At 39.3% G+C, this 22,457-nt stretch overlaps 1 protein-coding gene across 2 annotated transcripts in view; it reads left to right on the top strand.

The window, feature by feature from the left end:
* Positions 1-19,391, top strand: part of LOC148364011 (SLIT-ROBO Rho GTPase-activating protein 3-like) — a 56,036-nt gene extending 36,645 nt beyond the window's left edge. The window contains exons 9-22 of one of the 2 annotated variants that reach the window (XM_088338137.1): positions 663-860; positions 1,675-1,759; positions 2,904-2,931; positions 5,286-5,316; positions 5,542-5,602; positions 7,992-8,069; positions 9,189-9,323; positions 11,400-11,505; positions 11,571-11,798; positions 15,549-15,622; positions 15,682-15,862; positions 16,264-16,407; positions 16,530-16,797; positions 18,540-19,391. In XM_088338137.1, the coding sequence (XP_088194263.1) occupies positions 663-860; positions 1,675-1,759; positions 2,904-2,931; positions 5,286-5,316; positions 5,542-5,602; positions 7,992-8,069; positions 9,189-9,323; positions 11,400-11,505; positions 11,571-11,798; positions 15,549-15,622; positions 15,682-15,862; positions 16,264-16,407; positions 16,530-16,797; positions 18,540-18,989 (2,067 nt within the window). In that variant the 3' untranslated portion in view covers positions 18,990-19,391. Of the gene's footprint in view, positions 1-662; positions 861-1,674; positions 1,760-2,903; positions 2,932-4,741; positions 4,845-5,285; positions 5,317-5,541; positions 5,603-7,991; positions 8,070-9,188; positions 9,324-11,399; positions 11,506-11,570; positions 11,799-15,548; positions 15,623-15,681; positions 15,863-16,263; positions 16,408-16,529; positions 16,798-18,539 lie in introns of both variants that reach the window. The other variant, XM_088338136.1, reaches the window with a different exon arrangement.
* The last annotated feature ends 3,066 nt before the right edge of the window (positions 19,392-22,457 follow it).

Genomic DNA, 22,457 nt, shown 5'->3' with positions numbered 1-22,457 from the left:
ACAAGCTAATTGTTCCGCTCGACATAAGCTCTGTTGTTTTACTGATTCCTGGTACATTACTAGAAAAATACAATTGTTTCTCACTTAAATTGACGTTAATTCACAGTGTATTTTAGATCTTTTAACGTTTGATTAGCAGTTTGGGTATTTTTCTGAGAAATGACAAAAAATGACGAAATCGGTTTGATGTATTCTCTGAAAAAGAAGCTGCTGTATTCAGTTCCAACATTTCATCAGGTTTGTGTTTTTGTTTGCATATTTACAAAAGAGGGACACTGCGGATAAGTGATTAGCTTACCAGCCCTACAGTGTAGAGCTTCAGGGTTAAATTCCAGATACCAGCCTCCCTGTACGGAGTTTGCATGTTCTCCCCGTGCTTATGTGGTTTCCTCCGGGCATTTTGGATTCCTCCACATTCCAAAAACATTCTTATCAGGTTGAATGGCTGGTCCTAAATTGTCCCTAGTGGGTGAATTGTCTGTCTCTGTGTGCCCTGACAACCAGCTCAGGGTTTCCCCTGCCCACTGCCTGAAGATGGCTGAGATGGATTCCAGCATACAACCCCCCCGACAATAGCGAGGATAAGGGGTGCAGAAAATGGATGGATGGAATTATAAAACTTGTATGAAATATTTACTTCATGCCATGTGTGTTTATTTCAGGTGAGAAAGACTCTGGACGCCACAATGCAAACTCTTCAGGACATGCTCACAGTGGAGGACTTCGATGTGTCTGATGCCTTCCAGCACAGTCAGTCCACAGAGTCAGTCAAGTCGGCCTCATCAGATTCTTACATGAGCAAGGTCAACATCTCCAAGAGACGATCCAATCAGCAAGAGACAGAAGGATTTTACTTCACTGTGAGTTCTGATAAGATTAACGTTTACACAATGTTTGAGTGTACGTAATGCACATGAAGCAAATTTTTTCGCATATTACTTGCAACACAATTTTTTTTAGATAGAACTCAAAAGTTTTTGTGCGTGTTTTGAACTACGGCTTGGCTGACATGCTTAGATGTATCATATTAGTATGTATCAGTCAAAGATATAACTCACCACAATTGCAAAACCACAAGTCACCTATGGTCGATTTTTTAGTAACAATATCTAAATCACTTGCATGGCGATCTATAATCAGCAATTCTCGATGGTGCAGAGGCGAAGTGTATCTAAGAAAATAGTTTTTCTGTGTATGAAATGCAATAAATATAACGAGGCAGAGAACCTTAGCGTATGCTTAAGTGAAATGTATGTACTCCCACGTGTGCAACATGATGTCACACATCACGACACTGCCGCTGGGGCATACCATCATACAAAAGTGGGGTTTAACACTCCTTCAAACTAAAATGGTATTCATTAATCCAATGCGTCTTCAGCATTGCCAGACGGTGCCATTTCTGAGAATGATTGAGAATTACTATAATCTGCAATGACCTGGTATTTGATTCTTGATAACTATTTCTTTAGCTACGCCTCACCTCTCCATTTCCTTTCCACACTTATTCAACAACGTTTGCCACTTGCAATGCTTAGTTTGAGCCAAGAAAAAGTGGAACAAAAGTTTACACCGAATTCAAATCGTTAGGGGTACGCATGATACATGTGTGCGTGCTCCACTTTAAGGAATATGGTTTGTGCAATCAAACATTTTTCCATTTTCTCCCAACAGAAATACAAAGAGTACCTAAATGGCAGTAACCTTATTATTAAACTCCAAGCCAAACATGATCTTCTGAAACAGACACTAGGAGAAGGTGAGACTTCTGATTGGTACCTTGAGTTTGACCAAGTTACAACACTTTATTTATTTTATATTGCATACATTGTAAATTTCATGCATTTAAATATTTGATCTTGCTGGCATGATACACAATGACAGGGGGGACATTTTTTAAGTAATTTGTAATACTTGGAAGGTTTCTGCATAAATTTATACATATATTAAGTAGTTGTAAAGAGTCCTAGGTGACAGGGTCCAAAACGTAAATCTTCATTTTATTACTTACTCTGGAAACTTATGATTTTAATCGATTTAAATAATTAACATTTTATTGCACCATTAGGATGGCACTTTTTAATTTAGTTGTGCATTTGACACATTACATTGATAATAAACGATATTATATTCTATAAATCGTGCAAAAATTTTGCTAGTAACTTGCTTAAAATTGCAATTAATTTAGTAATAACAATTTTTCATAATCAGCACCAGATTTGTGTAATTTAAACTCAGATTTTATTTCTTCTTAAAATATTACAACATAACAAAATTTCAAATCAACATTGTTTATAATGACCAGTTTGTTGAATTAATTTGATTCACTATCCAGCTATAGGTGGAAATAAATTTTCTGCAACGAAGGTGCACTTTAAATGTTTTTCCCGTTTTTGGGTGCGCCAAATAACCGGGAAAATCCAGTATGTTTCCAAGAGAATTATTCAGGTCTTCTGCATGCTCCAGGGATGAGATTTTAAGGGGGGGTTGCAGGAAGCAGATTTACAAATGACAGAAATTATGTTTCGCAATTCATTAATCCAAGCGCGTGCGTTACTTTTGTACACTTGTGAATTAATCCGCTCTAAAGTAGCACCCCAAAAGCTGGTTCTGGATATGTTAGCTCTCTGCAGACAGAGCAGTCATGCAATTCGGGGCACTTCGAGGGGCTCTTGTAGTGTTACCGGGACAACGAGTTGAATGGCTGCTGCTTGGCAGTGTGACAAATGCATCCACGGCAGTCACCCCATTGAGGGCGCCTGAATAGACGGCTGTTTTTTCATAACAACCCCTTTTCCGTCTCCATCTGGCAGCCTCGTATTTTTTTGGCTACCCTTCGACTGTACCATTTGAAAAGCAGCATATACTCATTTAGTTGCGTTTTGTGCTCTTTTTCCTTTTAGGGGAGAGGGCTGAATATGGAACAACAAGGTAAGATGTCCGGCGACAAGTGAGTGAATCAAGTAGGAACTGATGTTCTAAATTCTTCTCTTGGTGTCCCTGGATATGGCAAAATAAACGGGGAAAGTCATTTAGAAGTATGGATTTTTATCATTAGAGCCAATACACAACCATGGAATGTCCTCGAGCCTCTTGGCTTTTGTCTCACGGAGAGTCCAATTAACTTTAGTAGTTCTCCGTTTACAATTTTTATACTGTAATTGAAGCGTCACGCACATAAATTGGAGAACCTAAAACCACAACGAAACAAACAAAATAACAGTCATGAAAGGTAGACTTATTTATTTTGAATATTAAAAAAAACGCACTGATATTTCAATGTGGCCCATAAATGCAGTTTTTCCATTATAATCACATCTAAATGCTCTATCAAAATAGTGTGTAATAAACAATGAGTTTGAAATGATTTAGAATTTTTGGGTCACATTTATTTGCTACTGTTAGGTTTATAGTTTAGTAAACATCCAACATTAGGAAAGAAGACATCAATGGATTGTGAACTGGCAAGGAGGACCAGGAGAGAAACCTTCAGATAAGAAAGTCCAATCTGTTCTAAAGGCCGGCCCCTGAACCCTGTCTTTCCTTTTGTAACGTCTCATAGGTTCCAAATGCATATCCGTCCTAAAGAGTGTGGAAAATCAAAGAACAACAACGTGATTGGCCGATAGCGACAATGATGTAATAGTGAAAACAACAAACAACAATGCACAATAATAGCCGAAGTATCGATTTGGCATCCTATGACACCTCCTCTGCAGGTTTCCAATATCAAAAACATAAATGTATAAGCTACTCGAACAATAATTGAGCAACTATTGGTCTTAATTACGGAAGCTGATTGCATTCGCTTAAGGGACGCATTGTCCAGAATGTATTAATTAAATATTTGACCCCAAAAATTGTTATACAATTTTTCTTTCCAGAACACAATTTAAAAAAGTTCAAACTTATGTAAATAAATATATTTTATATATATATATATTTTTTATGAACTGGAACAGGATCTCACACAAGCTTTTAGTTTACGGGAAATGGGGAGTCATGCACGTTAGGCGTTAGGCAGCAGTCTGGCGTGGAAAGACAGGAAGCCAGAGACCGACGAGATCGACACCAATTGCCCGAGCAGATCTTGGACAGATGGGGTCGACACCAGACAGGACAGACAGGATTGACATAGAAACAGGATATCGAAATTAAAAAGGACAAACTTGATGGGAACAAATACTGCAGAGAATAATAAACAGGACAAAAATAGACGTGAACAAAACTGGAAACCGATATTAAACAGGACAAAATAAACCGGAACAATACTTGACAGGAAATACCAACAGGCAACAGAACCAGTCAGAACCCACGTCTTGCGGGGCAGAGGTTCGTTGACGGACTGACAAACGGAGAGTGAGAACACGGAACTTAAATAGAACTTAAATAGAACTTAAATATTATTTATTATTTATTTTACGTGACATCAACCTCGACCGGTCAGATGTTACAGTGTCCCTTTTAAAAATGCGTCTATGAGTCATAAAAACAGATTGTTTTCCCCCCAAATAAATGTAATAAACTAGTACTAAACCATTAGATGAAAATGAGTAGTTTATTGGAGATTTCCCAATGAAATGTGCTTTCAACTGGAACGTCAAGTCGGGCTCTCCAATTGGCTTGATTGCAGCTGGCCGACAAGAGCCGATACCAAAGCTGGAGAGTTGGGATGTGATATTTATTGAATAATTATTTTCTCATTGTCATACCAACCGTGCAACCCCCAACCTCTCCCCAGGCCCCCCAAACCTCCCCCTAAACCCCAGAGAATGCGGAAGTCTAGACCTCGCTCCGTTTTTAGGCGTAAGCTGTTTAACGGCAATATGGAGGCCTTCATCCAGGTACGAGCCCACCGTGCGCTCTTTTGTTTCTTGGTGAGCTGTGCCGTTTCGCTGGTGGTTCTTTTTTTCCCCCCGCCCCCAACCCTCACCTTTCGGCCACCTTCCACTCGTACGTTCCGGCCCGCTCACGCTCTGATTCTCTTGCTCGTCGCCTTGTCACCGCAGAGTCTACATCACTCCTGCCGTTTTGGTATGTCCTCAGTCCTAATCATTTTAAAAACAGATTTTAAAAGTAGGTGGAGGCTTTGGACTGAGACGGCAGGGGATCTGACTTAAACGTAGCTCCCCACTTCCGCCCCGTAAGGCACTGAAGCGACGCTTTTGGCATTTCCAGACCTCTTTTTGTTTTTCTCTCTGTGAGATCTGTCTTTCTAACTAACTTGTTTGTGGTTGTTGTCGCCTCTCTTCCGCTGTCTACGCGCCTTACTGCTCTGTGCCCAGGGGAAGACGGAATGTCCGAACCAGGACTCAGGTACTCTGTCCTACAGCTGGGTGGCATCACCATTTTGCTACATTTCTGGGCTAATGTTCTGTTGTTGTTGCTTTATGTGTACATACTGTAAGAATAACAATCGTTGCATATCATAGCCTTGTTGTGTATTGAAATCAATTGATAGAATTTGATTTAAATGTGAAGATTTTATCATTTAATGTAATTATGGTTCATCTGCCTATAATATTCCTAATGTTACTGCAGGACTCGGGGCAGCCCATACCAGTGGTGGTTGAGAGTTGCATTCGATACATAAATCTTTACGGTAGGTGCTTCAGTTCATGTTGGTGTGGTGTATTTTTGTCATAGAATGCTCCAAACATCACAATAATTTCCCTAAGGGAAAACCGTAAAAGAGCTCAAACGGAATGCTAATGTTCATATCTGATTAAGTTATTAGGGATCCACCTTCAATTTTTTTTGGGGGGGGGGGGCAATTTTGTCAAGTCAAGTCATGTGTATTTGTTTATCTCTTAATCACAAGGAATCTCAAAGGGCAGATTTCTACTTAAAAAAAATTACAAATGTTTAATAATCAGACAGTTAATTTAAGACAATGATGAAATACTGTGTTTTTGAAGCAGTGTGCCACAGGAAATTGCCCAATTTTATCTTTATGCAAAGGAAAAACCTGCCATTGTTCATTATCTTCTCCGGGTAACTGTAACATTCATCCATATCAGTAGGTGGCAGCAGATTACCATTTTTCCATATTTATATACTATGTATCTGCTCACCAAGTAGTACAAGGAAATATATTTAAGAACCGATAGTGTTTGATGATGCTATTGAATAATGCACAGCAAAATAAAATAATGACATCAAAACATACAAAGAAACAAAGATAGGAACTGGTTAAGAAAAATGCTGAGCCGTCAAAACATTTTTTTCTCATTTTGAACAATTATTTTTTTATATTTCTCAAGAAAAACAAAATAAAATAACAGTAAAACTCGAATAACGAGTCAAATATATGTAAAATCAATCATCAAAGCAAAATCATTAACCAAAATGAATAAGCTGTATTACCTCGTGAGCCACAGTCACCGCAAACGATAAGGTAAACCTTATACTGTCAAGTAGAGCAACATGATGACATACCTGTCAACCTCCAGGGCTCCATGCCCTTACAAATTGTCGTATTTTCCCTTACAAAATAATCTTTCATCATATTTTTTTTTTTCAAACGTGTTTATTTATGTAGTTTAACATGTTATGTTGTACATGTGTTTCGTTATATCATTTATATTGTTAATTAACATTTTGTTGTGAGATCCTGAGTTGCTCGACATGAATGAGGTTTATTATAAAAAAAAGTTCAAAAATTAAGTATCTTGGATGTTCACTGTAGAAGGAAAAAAGACATACAAATATAATATTATTATATTATTCAAATCATGAATTCATTTTCTGCATTAAGTTAATGTTGGTAATATACTGATTAAAGGGATAACCACAAACCTGTCTTTTTACATTTTCTCCTTTTGTACTTCCTTTTTTCCTTAGCTTCTTTATACAACATAATAATTTGTAATATAATGCATCAAAGTAAGTGAGCCGTTTGGGAGCCGGCTCTCTTTAATGAGTTGAGCCGAAAAAGCCGGTTCTCTAAAAAGAGACTGACTTCCTTTCACTACATCAAACCGCTTGCTTCGTTTGCAACGAAAAAAACGATATCGAAATAGAGGCTTCCGCGGCGAACCATAATTGACAAATTTGCGTTTTCCCGTACAGATTTTCTCGTTTGTCGTACACTTCTCAGAATGCATAATAAACGTACTTTGTACGGCAAAACCGTACAGATTGACAGGTATGTGATGAGCTAAGATTTAAAAAAAAAGCATGACACTGGTGTCGACAGACCAGCGGTCAACCTTGATATTCTTTGATGTAAAAAGGTTTGCCCTGGTTTAAAAAGATCACAAAGAACACTGATATAGTGCATAGAAAACAAGATTAAAATTCCCAATGCATTTGCTTGAATTTCAATTTTGTCTTTATTATCAAAAATCCAACTATAGAAATATTGTATAATAATATTGATTATATGTAAGAAGAATACTCTTTTTTACCCACTCTGCACAAGGCGTCTCTTGTGCATTGGATTTTGGGTTGAATCTAGTCTGGTCTGTTTTGGACTCGATTTAGGTCTAAAATCAGGTTGCATTTAGCCAGTCCAAAGTGATCCAAATGGAGTCAAAAAAAATCAATGATATCTGTGTTTATCTCGTTTAATGTTGTCTGAATTTAGTCCCGAACTAAAGTCTTTGCAATCGTTTTTCTCCATGGTGGGTCACCAGGTCATCATTATTTCAATGTGTTAATCTCGGTAGTAGTAGAAGGAATTAAGTTTGTGAAGTAGTGACACTGATAGTAATTCCTTACACAACATACAGAACATTTCATAATCAATACAGGGGGGATATATATTACTTAATTTATTTCTCAGTTATTTAACCAGACAGCATAATAAATAGAATATTATGTAGTCTAAAGTTTTAACCCATAGAAAACTAATGCATTTGTCTATTAGCAAAGAAAATTGAATATCTGCCTTATTTTTGTCAAACAGCTTACTTAAAGTAATGATATTTGCACTGCTTTTTATACTTTTGTTCCCCTTAATATACCTTAACTCATTTGTTTGTTTTCAGGTCTCCAGCAGCAAGGTATATTTCGAGTCCCTGGTTCACAAGTGGAAGTCAACGACATTAAAAATGCATTTGAAAGAGGTCAGTGCCAGTGTTCTTCTCAACTGAGCACTAGTTTGCATTTAGTCAAGTCATTTTGTTTGTATAGCCCTTAAACACAAGGGGTGTCAAAGGGCTTCACAGATCACAGACTATTTCAAACTACAGCCTATTATTACACCATCCCCTGATCTGAAACCTACATGAGGGCAAGGAAAAACTCAAAAACATCAGCATGAGGAAAATGGAGAAACCTTGAGAAGCGAACTCTATTCTATTCTGTTCTGTTTTATTCACTTCTATCTTAATAAATTAAATTCACCAGTGGAAAAAAAGGAAAATAATATTCATAATAATGCATGTATCCTTGGTATTTATTCATGTGTCACGGTTGCCATTGCGCCTAATTGGCCCCACCCGTGTGGCGCCAGCTGCGGCTAGTTGACAGACTGGCTTCCCTTCTATTTAAGCTCAGTGCTCTCACTCATCCTTTGTCAGTCCGTCAACGAACCTCTGCACCCGCAAGACGTCGGTTGTGACTCTGTCCGGTTTCCTGCTTGTGTTTCCTGTCCGGTATTCTTCCCGTCTATTTTGTCCTGTTTGATTTCGATCTCCAGTGTTGAATATCAATCCTGTCCGTCCCGTCCTGTCCGGTATCGACCCCATCTGTCCGATATCTGCTCGTGAATTAGTATCGATTTCGTCGGCCTCCGGCTTCCTGTCCTTCCACGCCAGACTGCTGCCTTACTTCTTCAGCCCAATGATCGCTGAATCACTGGCGATTGGGTTAATGTGCATGACTGCCCCATTTCCCGTAAAATATAAGCTTGTTTGAGAAACGTCACGCATCTGGGTCGTTATCTGTTCCGGTTCTTGATCTCATGCCTAATATGGTGATTTTATTTGTAATTTATTTTCATAATTTCAAAGTATAAACTCGATGCCTTGGGAGCTCCCATTACCTGTTGCGCCCACTAACCAAACAAAATATAAAAAAGTGTCAAGAAACTTTGCTCCTTCCGACCACAATTAACAGCATATTATCCAACAAAAGAGCCACAAAAACGAAACCCCACTACTCAATTGCAATGCATGAAAGAGGCTAGTTTTGCATGGATCAACCTTCTTGTTATGTTTGTGACGTTGACTTTATGTCTGCAGGAGAAGATCCCCTGGTGGACGATCAGTCGGATCATGACATCAACTCTGTAGCGGGCGTTCTTAAACTCTACTTCAGGGGTCTGGAGAAGCCGCTTTTCCCAAAAGAGCATTTCCTTGACCTCATTTCCACTACGAGTGAGTCATCGTCCCGGAAACATGTCAAACACGAAGCTCTCACTGTGTTTGGGGAAGCCGCTCGCAGTTTGCTTATTGACATTCCAAGAGTGGCTCTTGTTCTCTTTCAAGTGTTAAGAGGAGGAGGAATCGGGTTACATGAATGAGATTTGACTCTTTCAAGAAAGAGTGTGAACAAGCATTGTTTTGTATTGTCATGAATAAACCGTATTCTTTCTTATTTTAATATTACTTATTCATGCAAGCTCATAACATTTACAGGAAGCTTGGGGAGTCCTGAGTTTTATAGGTGAAAATGAAACAAAAACATAAAACCGGGGGTGGGGAAAAACAGGGCTCAAGTTATGCCCCTTTAAGACAAGGGTTATGAGCCTCGGGGGGGATCTTGGGGAAAAGTTCAGGACTAGAAAAATACCTTAAGTACTCTGTCTTTGCAGTAGTGAAGCTTTGTATCCATTACACTCGCCCCTCTACCTATGAGAATCTTTTTTTCCCGGATCTCTCTCGTATCTAGAATTGTTCATATCGCGAACTAATTTTCCCTATAATAAATGAATAAAACCAATGAATGCATTCCCAGCTTCCCAAAATCATCCAACTTACCACTTAACAGTTATGAAACACGTCTTCCTGATCACTGAAAAAACATTCAAATAGTGATTGAATGTCAAAATCTACTTATAAGATAAATAAGATCATGTAAACAAAATCAAAGGTGAGTTTATTATTGGCACTCAGCAAGGAGGAAGTGTGTGGTGGTCGAGGAGTGAGGGAAAGAGGTGTGAGAGTGAGGGAGCATGATCAAAAACAACACAAAAAGGGCAGGATCAGACCTGTATGGCAGGAAACACACGTGCTAACTGGGACCAACTGATGTTAGTGGTGAGCTGTCTCCAGCTGTCTCTCGTGGTAGTTTCTGTAAATTCTGTAAACTTTAATGTTCTCTCGTACGTCGGGCAAGATTTTCTGCTGGAGCGAAATTGTGAATTTCTCGTTACTAGAGTAGATAGTATATATAGGGGCCACTGTATTTACCGTATGTATTTGTGTATAACCAGGGTTCCCACGGTTCCTTGAAGTCATATAAAGCATTAAATTTATTATTCTAAAAAATTAGGCCTTAATTGTCCTGAATTTTCAAAAATCCTAAAATGTGAAACCATAAGATTTATATTTGTTGGAACTAAAAACATTTTGTAAAAAAGTCATTTTTTTCATGATTCATGATAAAAATGCTTAACAATGTAGCAAAAGAGTTCTATGCAATTAGTAGTCATCTGCCAGTTTTGACTGAGGACCCATGATGTCATGTAAACATCCTTTTCATTTATTGTTTTCTTAAACTTTGGGAGAGAGCTATGTTTTCCAGGGGGAACATTTTCAAACAGAGCAAAATGTTATTTAAAAAACAAATTAAAGTAAACATTTGTTTAAAATTACCTCTAATTCGTGTGGTGATAATGCAGATTTTATTTTTATATTGTGTTCATAGTTTACAGTGTCAATAAATTATTGTTAATCATGGCCGCACTTATTCAACAACGTTGGTCACTTAGTTTGAGCTGAGAAAGAGTGGGGGAAAAAAAGTCATACCGATTTATAATTATAAAGTAGGTGTGCGTGTTATACACAAATGCGCGTTATACAGTACACAAATGAATAAGGTAGCTAAGGATGATACATTAACGTTCGGCTGCTTGGAGTGGTCAGTGGTCAGGAGCTACCATACCCAATTTGGTCACCAGAGGGTGTTAAAGAACACACGAAAGCAGATGTTTATCGATTTTGTTGGTATCTATTGGGGGTGCCTTGACATAAAACCTAGCTAAAGACACGCGTAGAGGCCTACAGTTCAACTGTGTACATTTTTACAAAAATCAGTATACTTGTTTCGGAGCCTATAAGCCACATACACACACTCACACACACAAATCAGGATTTAAAATGTAGTTACAACAGACTAGATTAGATAGATTTTGATTAGATATACTAAGAAACACTATGCTATGATATTAAATGCTATTCTACGCTACGCAATGTTCCGTCTAACTGATTTCTCTTGCCGCTGTTTTCTAGAGCTCGACTTCGGTTCCGACAGAGCACATCACCTTCGGCGGATTGTCGCCACTCTTCAGCAGCCTGTGGTCATCGTCATGCGATACCTTTTTGCCTTTCTAAATCAGTAAGTGACCTCGTAGCGAGCAACCCCCGCCGAGCGACAGCGCTAATTGCCTCTACCCTTTCCAGTCTGTCCCAGTACAGTGATGAAAACATGATGGATCCTTACAACCTGGCCATTTGCTTCGGGCCCACACTGATGCCCATACCGGAGGACCAGGATCCCGTAGCCTGCCAGGCGCATGTTAACGAGGTCATTAAAACCATCATCGTCCACCATGAAGCTATATTCCCGGCCCTGCGTGAGTTGGAGGGACCTGTATATGAGAAATGCATGGCTGGAGGCGAGGAATACTGGTGAGTTCAAGGCAGGAAGCATCAGGAAATGATTCATTACTGCAAAGACAGAGACAAGTCTACTTAAATATGTATCAGGACTTACTTTACTTGAAGGAGCTGTACAAAATGCAGAACTTTTTCACTCACAACCGCCACCTCTGGCTTGTGTCATCAATGCAGCATCTTTGAAGCACTATACTATAAATATCTGCGTGTTGACAGACTTGAGACCAATGGAAAATGTAAACAAAAATGGGATGTTGGACAGTGATGCGAAAGCACAAAAATGGCGCCTTATGAGGGTTTTGTTTCATAACAAATGCATCAGCAAGAAATGTGCTTTGAACTGGTAAATTAGCAAAGCTCAACTTAAAATTGTTTTAAATCAGGGGTGTCTAAGTCAAATGGACGGAGGGCCAAATAAAACATTTGGCTACAAGCCGAGGGCCGGACTGTCCAATCTTTACTGAAACCAAGATTTAACCTACTGAAAACACAACAAATATATTACAATATGATTGGATAAATAAAGCAATATTTTCTTATGACTCTGTCAGTCATTTTTAATTTCAGCAGGCACAAAATACAAATGTCCTTTATATAAAAAACTCATAACATATCTCATAACAACAACTCATAACCATTTTCTATCATTCAATCATCTGAAATTATTAAAAAGAAATATTGCCTCGAAATACAATAAAATAAAGTGCAAAAATCTCTTGTTACTTAAAACCAATAGCAATCAACACACTGGACCTCATCTGTCCTGCTCAAATGTACATTGACTTTCCTTTCTGTGCTTTCTCTGGGTTAGTGTGAAAAAAAGGAATTACTGATTAACAAATAATAACAATCAAAAGTCATTTTCTCTGCTAAATAGGAGACAATTTTATCAAAAGACTGTTGTCCACATCAAGATCTATTTTCCATGAAAAGCCGAAAAACAAGAAACACTCCCAGGACAGAGTCGGCAAACAAAAACAACATAGTCAACATAGACAATAAAGCTTTAAAATTCCCGAGGGGAACAACAAAAAACAAGACCTTCTTTATGTGCATATTTAACTTTTAAACTTGAACGGAGTAAAAACTTCAAATGTGTAATTGCACAGGAAACATTACTGTATTATTACTGTATTTACATACATTTATATACAGTACTGTATTACTACAACTCTACATTACTTGTTTGAGGCTGACGCTGATACTTGGCAGTGCTTCATCTTTTGCACAAGTTGATGTTGATGGGTATCTGTGGGCTAATTTTTGCTGTTATGCTAATGACTGCTGCTGATCGACTGCTGAATATATCAAACCGCCTCCCGCTTTGCTCCCGCTCGGCGCGTCCCCGTTGCATTGTGGGAAATGTAGTATTCATGCGTACTGCGGGCTGCTGGCTTGCAGCGGCCTGCGGGCCAGATCTAATAATATATTGATATCGTCACGCGGGCCAGGTAAAACCCTCTCGCGGGTCTAATGTGGCCCGCGGGCCTTGACTCTGACATATGTGTTTTAAATGATTGTGGATATGTTCGGGGAACTTGTCACTGGCCTTTAATGAATATCTCCTGAAAAAACAAGAGAGTTGCTATTTTTGTTTATTTTTTTTCTCTATTTTCATTTAGTGCCAAGTGGTACATGCGCCAAAAGGGATAATATACATGTAACTGTAGTTCTAGAATACGTGAATGAATGAATGAAAACTTTATTCGAACATTAAAATAAAAACAGAACAAAAACAATAAATCAACAACAAAATAATGTTACATAAGCTGTTCGAAAAGGGTTCGTCAGAAGCAAATGCTTATATTCCCTACCCCTTCATCTTCCCTATTTAAACACACCAATTATTTAACAACAATTGTAATAATATTAATAATAACAGTTATGATATAACAATAGCAAAAATAACACAAAGTCAAGAATAGTTCTAGACGCACTATTCCCAATCTCTCGTATCACTCATACCCGTGGTTCTCAAGTAGTGCTTACAGCAATTAATAATTTGGAGAAACTGTTCTTGTTTTTTTACTATCACACTATAACTTCATTCTGTTTTTAACATGGAAGAAATGCGAAGGAAATTCCATAGGATTCCTGTTCCTTATTTTGACTATTATTGCAGTCTGTTGTTCGTTGTTTTGACACCATTGTCGCTATCGATCAGTGTTGCTGTTCTTTGCCATCCACACCCGTTGGAGCTGATTTATTTTTTGCAACCTTGAAGATTTGGTAAAAAGAGGAGGCTCAGGGGAGCTGGCATCAAAAAGAGGGGAATGTTATTGTCTTATCCGAAGGCTCCTCTCCCTGTTTCTCCTTGCAAGTTCAAAGTTCTCCAGTTTTTTAGTGTCTACTAAAGTTTAAACTTAATAGTAGTGAACAAAGTGCTAAACTTTACACAACTGTCAATGTTGCCTTGATATCTACTGTACATTTAGATATTGTCTAGGGTCTCCAACATAGTGCCTGTGGGCACCAGGGTGCACCTTAAAACAGCTGAGTTGCCCGCGACCTGTTGTGAAAATATTAATTGTGATTTTCTATTCAAATGTTATTTTTTGTGGTTGACTGAATTAATTTGACCCAATTTCCAATAATTGACCTAGTAATAACATAGTAACAACTTAGTAATAAAAGTTGTTATTTTAGTAATGCATATCCCTTTAAGCTAATAAACAAGTAACAACAACAAAAAAGCTCTCAGTTTGAAAAAGGTTGGAGACCCTAACGTTTCAAAATACCTTGAGAGCAAATGATCGTATACATTTTGCACATTAACATAAAACAATATGTCCAAACTTAGCAAACGTACTCTATGTACTTAAAGTGATTATTAGTACTGTTTTTTTCAGACCAATAGTTAATTCTGGTCCTAAAGCAATCAAATACAGCTATAACTAAGTTATAAAAACCCCTATTCACCTTTAAAGAAAAACCTTCAAATGGCAAACTGAACATTTGTTTTCAATTCGCCTAATTCATTGTTCCTGTTTGTAAAACGACCATTAGGGGGCACGTGACTCTCATATCAACCACCTTCAAAAAAGGATTGAAATATCACTGATACTACTTCTTATTGATCTGTGCCCATTCATACTACCAAATTAATTAGTTTTAAATATGATTAATTCTTCTTTTTTCTCAATTCAAACTAAGCAGTGACACACATTTTTGACAGCCGGCCTTTATTAAAATAATTTATTGACAACTTAAACTATGAACACAATACTAACACAAATATACTATAGTTTATTTAATGTCCTTTAAAGTCAGATTCTGTATCAGATTCACCAAAAAGTTGTTTCCCTCGCCGTGTTTTTTTGCGTTCATTAATTTCGTTCAGGACGAGTTTCTGTTTCCTCCATTTTCTAACATTCGTGTATAGTACCGTAAAAATAGTGTGATAAGGAGATCACATCTAACGCCTTAAATTATTTGTTCATTAGTGGTTTGGTGGTTAGGATTTGGTGCCATCACTATCACAACCCAGGTTCTTTTCCCATTGCATCCATTGTTTTACAATAATCGTCCGCGATATTTCTTGACTGATCAAAAATTTCACAAATTCGGTAATATACTACCGTAAAGCCTCATGTTTTAGGTAAAAAAATAAAATGTGCATTATACGCGAATAGATACATTAATTTTCAAGATTGGCAGTACATGTTATGTTATGTTATCTTGTTATGTTATGGTCTGCATTTATATAGTGTTTTTAATGGTTGCTCTATTTTGGATTTCATGGTATTTCATTTACCTCCACAGTGAGAGCCCACACAGTGACGCCGGTGCACTCGATGAGGTGGACAACGGTACCGGACCCAACACCAGTGATGATGGTGAGTTAAAAGCTTTTCTCGATGTATACAGTATTTGACCTCATTTGTTTTTGAGGTAGAGCTGGAGCAGATCGAGGCCATAGCCAAGTTTGACTACGTAGGCCGAAGTCCTAGAGAGCTTTCTTTCAAGAAAGGCGCCTCGCTTTTGCTCTACCTGCGGGCTTCCGAGGACTGGTGGGAAGGCCGACATAACGGCGTGGACGGCCTCATCCCACATCAGTACATTGTGGTGCAGGACATGTACGTGAAATGAGTTTGCTTCTTTTTTGTTGCCTTGTTTTTCCGAATGGGGCAGAAAAAAATGTTTGCAGATTCTTAAGCCTGGAACACACCTGAAGCTAGTTGCGCGGTTTCCAATTCTGTTTAGAGTTGTTAACGTCAATCGTGGGATCGTTCAAGATGGCGATTATGAAGACAAGCACGTATTTACCATTGCACAAAAAGCAAATGTGAAAACGTTACTCTGTCCCGTGATAGTGGGTTGTATCCTGGCCAAAGGTAGACTTCATGGGGCTTTTTTTGTTTGTTTTTTTAGAGGTTTTACATTTAAATTCACACTCTTTTGTTGAACTTGCCCTTCCCCACACAATCCAATCTCAATGACACTGTTTTGTTTGTGTAATTTTTAAAATCCGGAACAGGGATGATGCATTCTCAGAAACCATTCAAAGGACAGACAGCGAGAGCAGCAGCGGCTACCATGAAGACCGGTCCTCATCCAGACATGAGCATCAGTCTTTGACTGAACACCCTCTAGATCGTCGCTATGCGATGCCTGTAGGAAGGTGGGTCAATACTAGAACTGGATGATGTAGGCCACAACATCAAATTCCAAATGCTGCCTTCTCGTTGTATACAATGTTCGCTACAGTGTTATCAATGAAAATAAAGACAATTCTATATTTAGGGCGAGGGTGCGGTCGGACGGAGCCCCGCACCCGCGTCACAGAAACGGCGACAGCCCCACCAGGCCCCACGACGGGTCCCCGAGGGTAGCACCCCGTCCTTGCAGCCCTCACAAAATAGCTGTGAGCAGGGGCCCTGCTGAGAGTCCCGAGCGTCGGCGCCTAGCTACCTTCGGGGCCAGCGGGCAACCCCAGCGTTCGTCTACCGGCGCCACTCGACTTCCGAGCGTGGGCGACCACAAAGTCCTGGAGGCGGAAGCGCTCGATGAGGTGAACTGTTTGAACTCGTTTACCACCACTGATGGATATCGATGTCAAATATTACAGTGGCCCCTATACAAATGGGATACTCAAGTTGTGAGAAATTTGACATACGAGAAGTCGTTTGTGGAAACATCGAAAAAACAAAAATTTTCAGGCACTACCCCTAGAGTGCCGAGTGTTTGAAATAGACTGTCATACACTTAGCGAAACACAATGGGGAAGCAGCGAGTACAGACACCAAAGCTGGGGAAGAGTTTGAGCCCCACTCAGGTACACCTGGCCCAAACCGGGTACGATGCCACTGGCGATCGGCATTTTGCTGTTGGCGTCATGTGTGCTTGGCCACTTTTGATGCCGAGTATCAAACATGTATGATTATTTTGGCGCTCAGTCGCCAGATTCCTTCAGTGTGCGGTGGACAAAGGAAAACAGCAAGTTTCCCTTTTCCTCAATGCATGTGCTCAATGTATAAAACGCGGTGATGTCTGAAAACATTTATGGTGCCCCTCTAGAGGAGACATTAGCCCATTCTTTTGCCATTATTATTCATATGATACATAACAGGAGCAAAATGGGTGGTTTGACAGTACTATATTCAATATAGTATGTACTCACAATGTAAAAAGAATTTCAGCCCTCAAGTCATACGTTCGAATTGAACATTAGTGGAAGTTAACTATCAAAAACGCTACAGTTTTCTTTCCTTATCATCGGAGGGATTGTCAAGTTACTGGAATTTCCTTTAATCCCCAAGGGACAATGGGAAGCAAATGCAATTTTGTCTGTTACAGCGGGAGGTTTAACAACACAAACACAAAAAATGACTTGTGTTCCAATCTCGCACTAATCTCCAAATATATTTGCTTTGGGGCTGTCATTTGGAAATCCAGGGCTCACATTTTACGCGACCCAGTCCTCATTTGCGTTTTCTTTTAGCGCAGTTGCAAATCTGTGCTTCTCTTCGTAATCTTCGCAATAGTCGCCATCTAGAATGGTGACATGATCCGAAATCATGTGATGTAAACAACTTTTAGTAGAGCTGAAAACGAGGCAGCTGAAAACAGCTAAATGGGCACTGCAGCCAAAGGCATGGACGACAGGTTCCCCGCATGGTTGGCGCCAGGTGTGCGCTGGCTTTATGTTACGTTTCGTTTCACTAATTTCCTACAAAGGTTGTCACCCGCAACAAGTGTTTATCAGCAATGAGACAGGCTTTTTTGGGGACCACGACGGACATTCATCATTGCTAACGAGAAAAAGCTGCCAAGCCACAAGCACATAAAAGATCATCTAACCTTAGCCTTGCATGCTAATGCCAGTGGATGTTGCTGGTGTATTATGCGGAGAACACATACGCATTCAAGACTCCTGAAGTTAGCAATTGAGCATTTTAAGTGGTCATTAAAAACTTTCTCTTTATTTCAATGATGACACCTTGTTAACCTTTTAATATATTCGGACGTTTAATTAGTATTTGAATGTGTTTTCAGTATTCAGGAAGATGTGTTTTGTAGCTGGTTAGGATTAAGAATCCGGAAACGGATCAATTATTTTTCAGGTATTTCTTATGGGGAAAATGTGTTCAAAATCTGAACATTTCTAGATACGATCTCAATCTGAGAATTATTATTAATTTAATTTCGTATCTATGGGTCCACTGTATTTGGAAATGGGATTTTGCTTCACTGCTTCACATAAAAGATCAATTTCATCAAGGTTCCGTTTGTAAGACTTGCATTTTTTCTCAGGACATTGAGAAAACAATGAACACAGCCCTCCACGAGCTGTGCGAACTGGAGCGCCAAAATGTTGCCAAGCACGCCCCCGACGTGGTCCTGGACACGCTAGAACCGCTCAAACACCCCTCCGGAGGTCAGGACGTGCCCGGGAGCCCCCTCCACACCATGGCCATCAGAGACCCTGAGGCACTCCAGCGACGGAGCAGCAGCAGCTCCACCTCCGAAACTATGACCACTTTCAAACCCGCCCTGGCAGTGCGCAGGCCAAACGCACCCGTCAGGCCACCACCCGTAAGACCGGTCCGGCCGGCTCCCGTAGGGCCGCACCGTTCCAGCAGCTCCAGTTCTTCAGGTCTGGGCAGTCCAGGCATGACTCCCACCGACAGGGTTTTTCCTAAAGCTCCTTCCCCGTCGCCGTCCACTTCTTCCTCCTCCTCAGACAAACAGGGTAACCTTTAGTGACGACGGACGGATACACAAGCGGCACTGAACCTGAAAGTTGGGCACTCTCACTGCTGGTTCTTATCAAATCTCACACTCAATAGCACACGTATCGAGCATGGATGCCGAATTGTAAATGGATGCACTGGAAATCCTTTCTTCTCAATAACACGGGCCACACAGGGTCACACTTGATTTATTTTGAATCAATGACTAAATTTTCCCATGTTATTTCAAGTAAACAATCATATTTTTTAGGTTTGCTTTACACCAGTGTTTTTCAACCGGTGTGCTGCGGCACACTATTGTGCCATCGGAAATCTGCAAAAAAAAAGGACAACATTGTTCAGTATCTTTGTTTTTTCTAGTGATCAGCCGAATAACCGTAACTTTTATTCATATATGTTGGTGGCAGCCGATAGTATACAGGACTGTCTCAGAAAATTAGAATATTGTGATAAAGTTCTTTATTTTCTGTAATGCAATTAAAAAAACAAAAATGTCATACATTCTGGATTCATTACACATCAACTGAACTATTTCAAGCCTTTTATTATTTTAATATTGCTGAATTTGGCTTACAGCTTAAGAAAACTCAAAAATCCTATCTCAAAATATTAGAATATCATGAAAAAGTATACAAGTAGGCTATTCAACTAATCACCTGAATCATCTAATTAACTCGAAACACCTTGCGAGGGTTTCCCGAGCCTTAAAAACACTCAGCTTGGTTCAGTAAACTAAATCACAAGTATGGGGAAGACTGCTGATCTTACTGCTGTACAGAGGACCATCATTGATACCCTCCATCAGGAGGGTAAGACACAAAAAGAAATTTCTCAAAGAGCAGGCTGTTCACAGAGTGCAGTTTCAAAGCATATCCACAAAAAGTCTGTTGGAAGGGAAAAATGTGGCCGGAAACGCTGCACAACCAAGAGAGATGACCGCAGCCTTAACAAAATTGTGAAGAAGAGCCGCTTCCAGAATTTGGGGGAGCTTCAAAGACAGTGGGCTGAAGCTGGAGTCCAGGTATCAAAAGCCACAGTTCACAGACGTGTCCGGGAAATGGGCTACAATAGCCGTATTCCCATGGTCAAGCCACTTCTGAACTCAAGACAACGGAAGAAGCGTCTGACTTGGGCTATGGAGAAGAAGCACTGGACAGTTGCAGAGTGGTCCAAAGTCCTCTTTTCAGACGAAAGCAAGTTTTGCATTTCATTTGGAAGTCAAGGCGCCAGAGTCTGGAGAAAGGCTGGAGAGGAGCAAAATCCAAGTTGCTTGAAATCCAGTGTGAAGTTCCCACAGTTAGCAATGGTTTGGGGAGCCATGTCAGCTGCTGGTGTTGGTCCACTGTGTTTCATCAAGTCCAGAGTAAATGCAACTGTGTACCAAGAGATTTTAGAGCACTACATGCTTCCATCTGCTGAAAAGCTCTATGGAGATGAGGATTTCATTTTCCAGCATGATCTGGCACCTGCCCACAGTGCCAAAACCACCAGTAACTGGTGCACTGACCATGGCATCACTGTCCTTGATTGGCCTGCTAATTCCCCTGACCTGAACCCCATCGAGAATTTGGGGGTATAGTTAAGAAGAAGATGAAAGACACCAGACCTACAAATGCAAATGAGCTGAAGGCCGCTATCGAAGCATCCTGGGCATCAATAACACCTCAGCAATGCCAAAGGCTGATTGCCTCCATGCCACGCCGGATTGATGCAGTAATCCGTGCAAAAGGATTCCCAACCAAGTACTGAGTGCATCAATGGACATTTTCAAATGTTTGATTTAGTTTTGCTGTTATAAAATTATTTTTTTACTTGGTCTGAGGAAGTATTCTAATATTTTGAGATAGGATTTTTGAGTTTTTTTCAGCTGTAAGCCAAAATCAGCAATATTCAAATAATAAAAGGCTTGAAATAGTTCAGTTGATGTGTAATGAATCCAGAATGTATGACATTTTTGTTTTTTTAATTGCATTACAGAAAATAAAGAACTTTATCACAATATTCTAATTTTCTGAGACAGTCCTGTATATAAGATATATAGAGATAGATATATATTTGGATACGAACTGTCTGCCATACTTGCCTACACTGCCACTTTACGCGTTAGACAAATTATATTCTCCCCTCAAAAATGCCTACTGGTTTTTAAAAGGATCTACCGTTTTTTCAAATTTAAACAACAACAAAAATCTTGACTCAAGACTAGTATTTTAGTCTACGGCTCCTTTATTTTGAAGCCAGACTAGGTCTTTTTTTATTCATTTCTATTTTGTTAAAGGTTTGTAAACTTTGGGTTTTAAACAACCAAAAGTGAACGTTGTTGGGGTTTTTTTTCATGTTCTGGGGACAGATTTTATTTTGCGCGTAGAAATAGAGTGCACATTTTTATGTCCAAATGTTGAACTGCAAGAATAATAAAATAAATCAAGTTAAGTAAAAATTTAGCACAAATCTTTGCTGATTTGTATTCTTATTTTACCCAAACATGTTAATTTTATGTATTGTGTTTTCTTTTTATTTTATTAGAAAAGCAATATACAAATACAGTAAAACATGAAAAATGGGTTAAAAGAATTGTAAAATCCCAAACGATCAGGTCAAGTCATGTTTATTTGTATAGCCCTTTATCACAAGGAGTCGCAAAGGGCTGCACAGACCACAGATTATTGCAAACTACAGACCATTATTACACCATCCCCTGATCTAAAACCTACATGAGAGCAAGGAAAAACTCAAAACCTCAACATGAGGAATATGAAGAAACCTTGAGAAAGTCGTTAGCTGATGTCTATTAGCATGTACTCGTTAGCATCCACTTGTAGAATTTTTTTTGTTCATTTTTGAACTTCTTAAGGACAACAAAATTAATACCTTCCTTAGCCACAGTGACTACAAAATATAAGAACAACTTCATACTGTCAATTTAGGTAACATGATAATTTATTTAACCTTTAAAAATCTAAATACATAAATGAAAATGAAATGATCTGCATTTATATCGCGCTTTTAAAGTCAAGACTTCCCAAAGCGCTTTACAGTGTGCTTCACATTTCCCAATAGCGGCCGTGCAGCCATGTAAGGCGCCAACCTGCTTATTGGAGATAATGGGGGTTCAGTGTCTTACCCAAGGACACTTCGACATGTAACACGGAGGAGCCAGGATTCGAACTGTGATCTCTTGATCCCAAGACGAGCGCTCTACCTCCTGAGCCACTGCCGCACATAAAACTGGTGCCAGAAGAAATTTGAACTATTTTCGTCCAATGCTACGCCTCGATATTTTTAAATGAAAAAAAATAAGGTGCCTTGGCTCAAAAAGGTTGAAAAACACTGGTTTTGTACTGCAAGACCAAGTTGGTTGGGTTATTTTTTAGCAAAATTCAAGACCTATTATTTTTAGGAGTTCTCTTTGAAAGAATCCCTCCATTTCTATCTCAAACTATTAAAAACATAGGTATGGTTGTTTGGCACAACAGTC

The sequence above is a fragment of the Urocampus carinirostris genome, chromosome 6 (genome assembly GCF_059441175.1).
Source record: "Urocampus carinirostris isolate Australia breed hairy pipefish chromosome 6, RoL_Ucar_1.0, whole genome shotgun sequence".
In the NCBI taxonomy this organism is placed as follows: Eukaryota; Metazoa; Chordata; class Actinopteri; order Syngnathiformes; family Syngnathidae; genus Urocampus; species Urocampus carinirostris.
The sequence above is the reverse complement of the archived record's forward strand: the minus strand, read 5'-3'. Positions and strand labels throughout refer to the sequence as shown.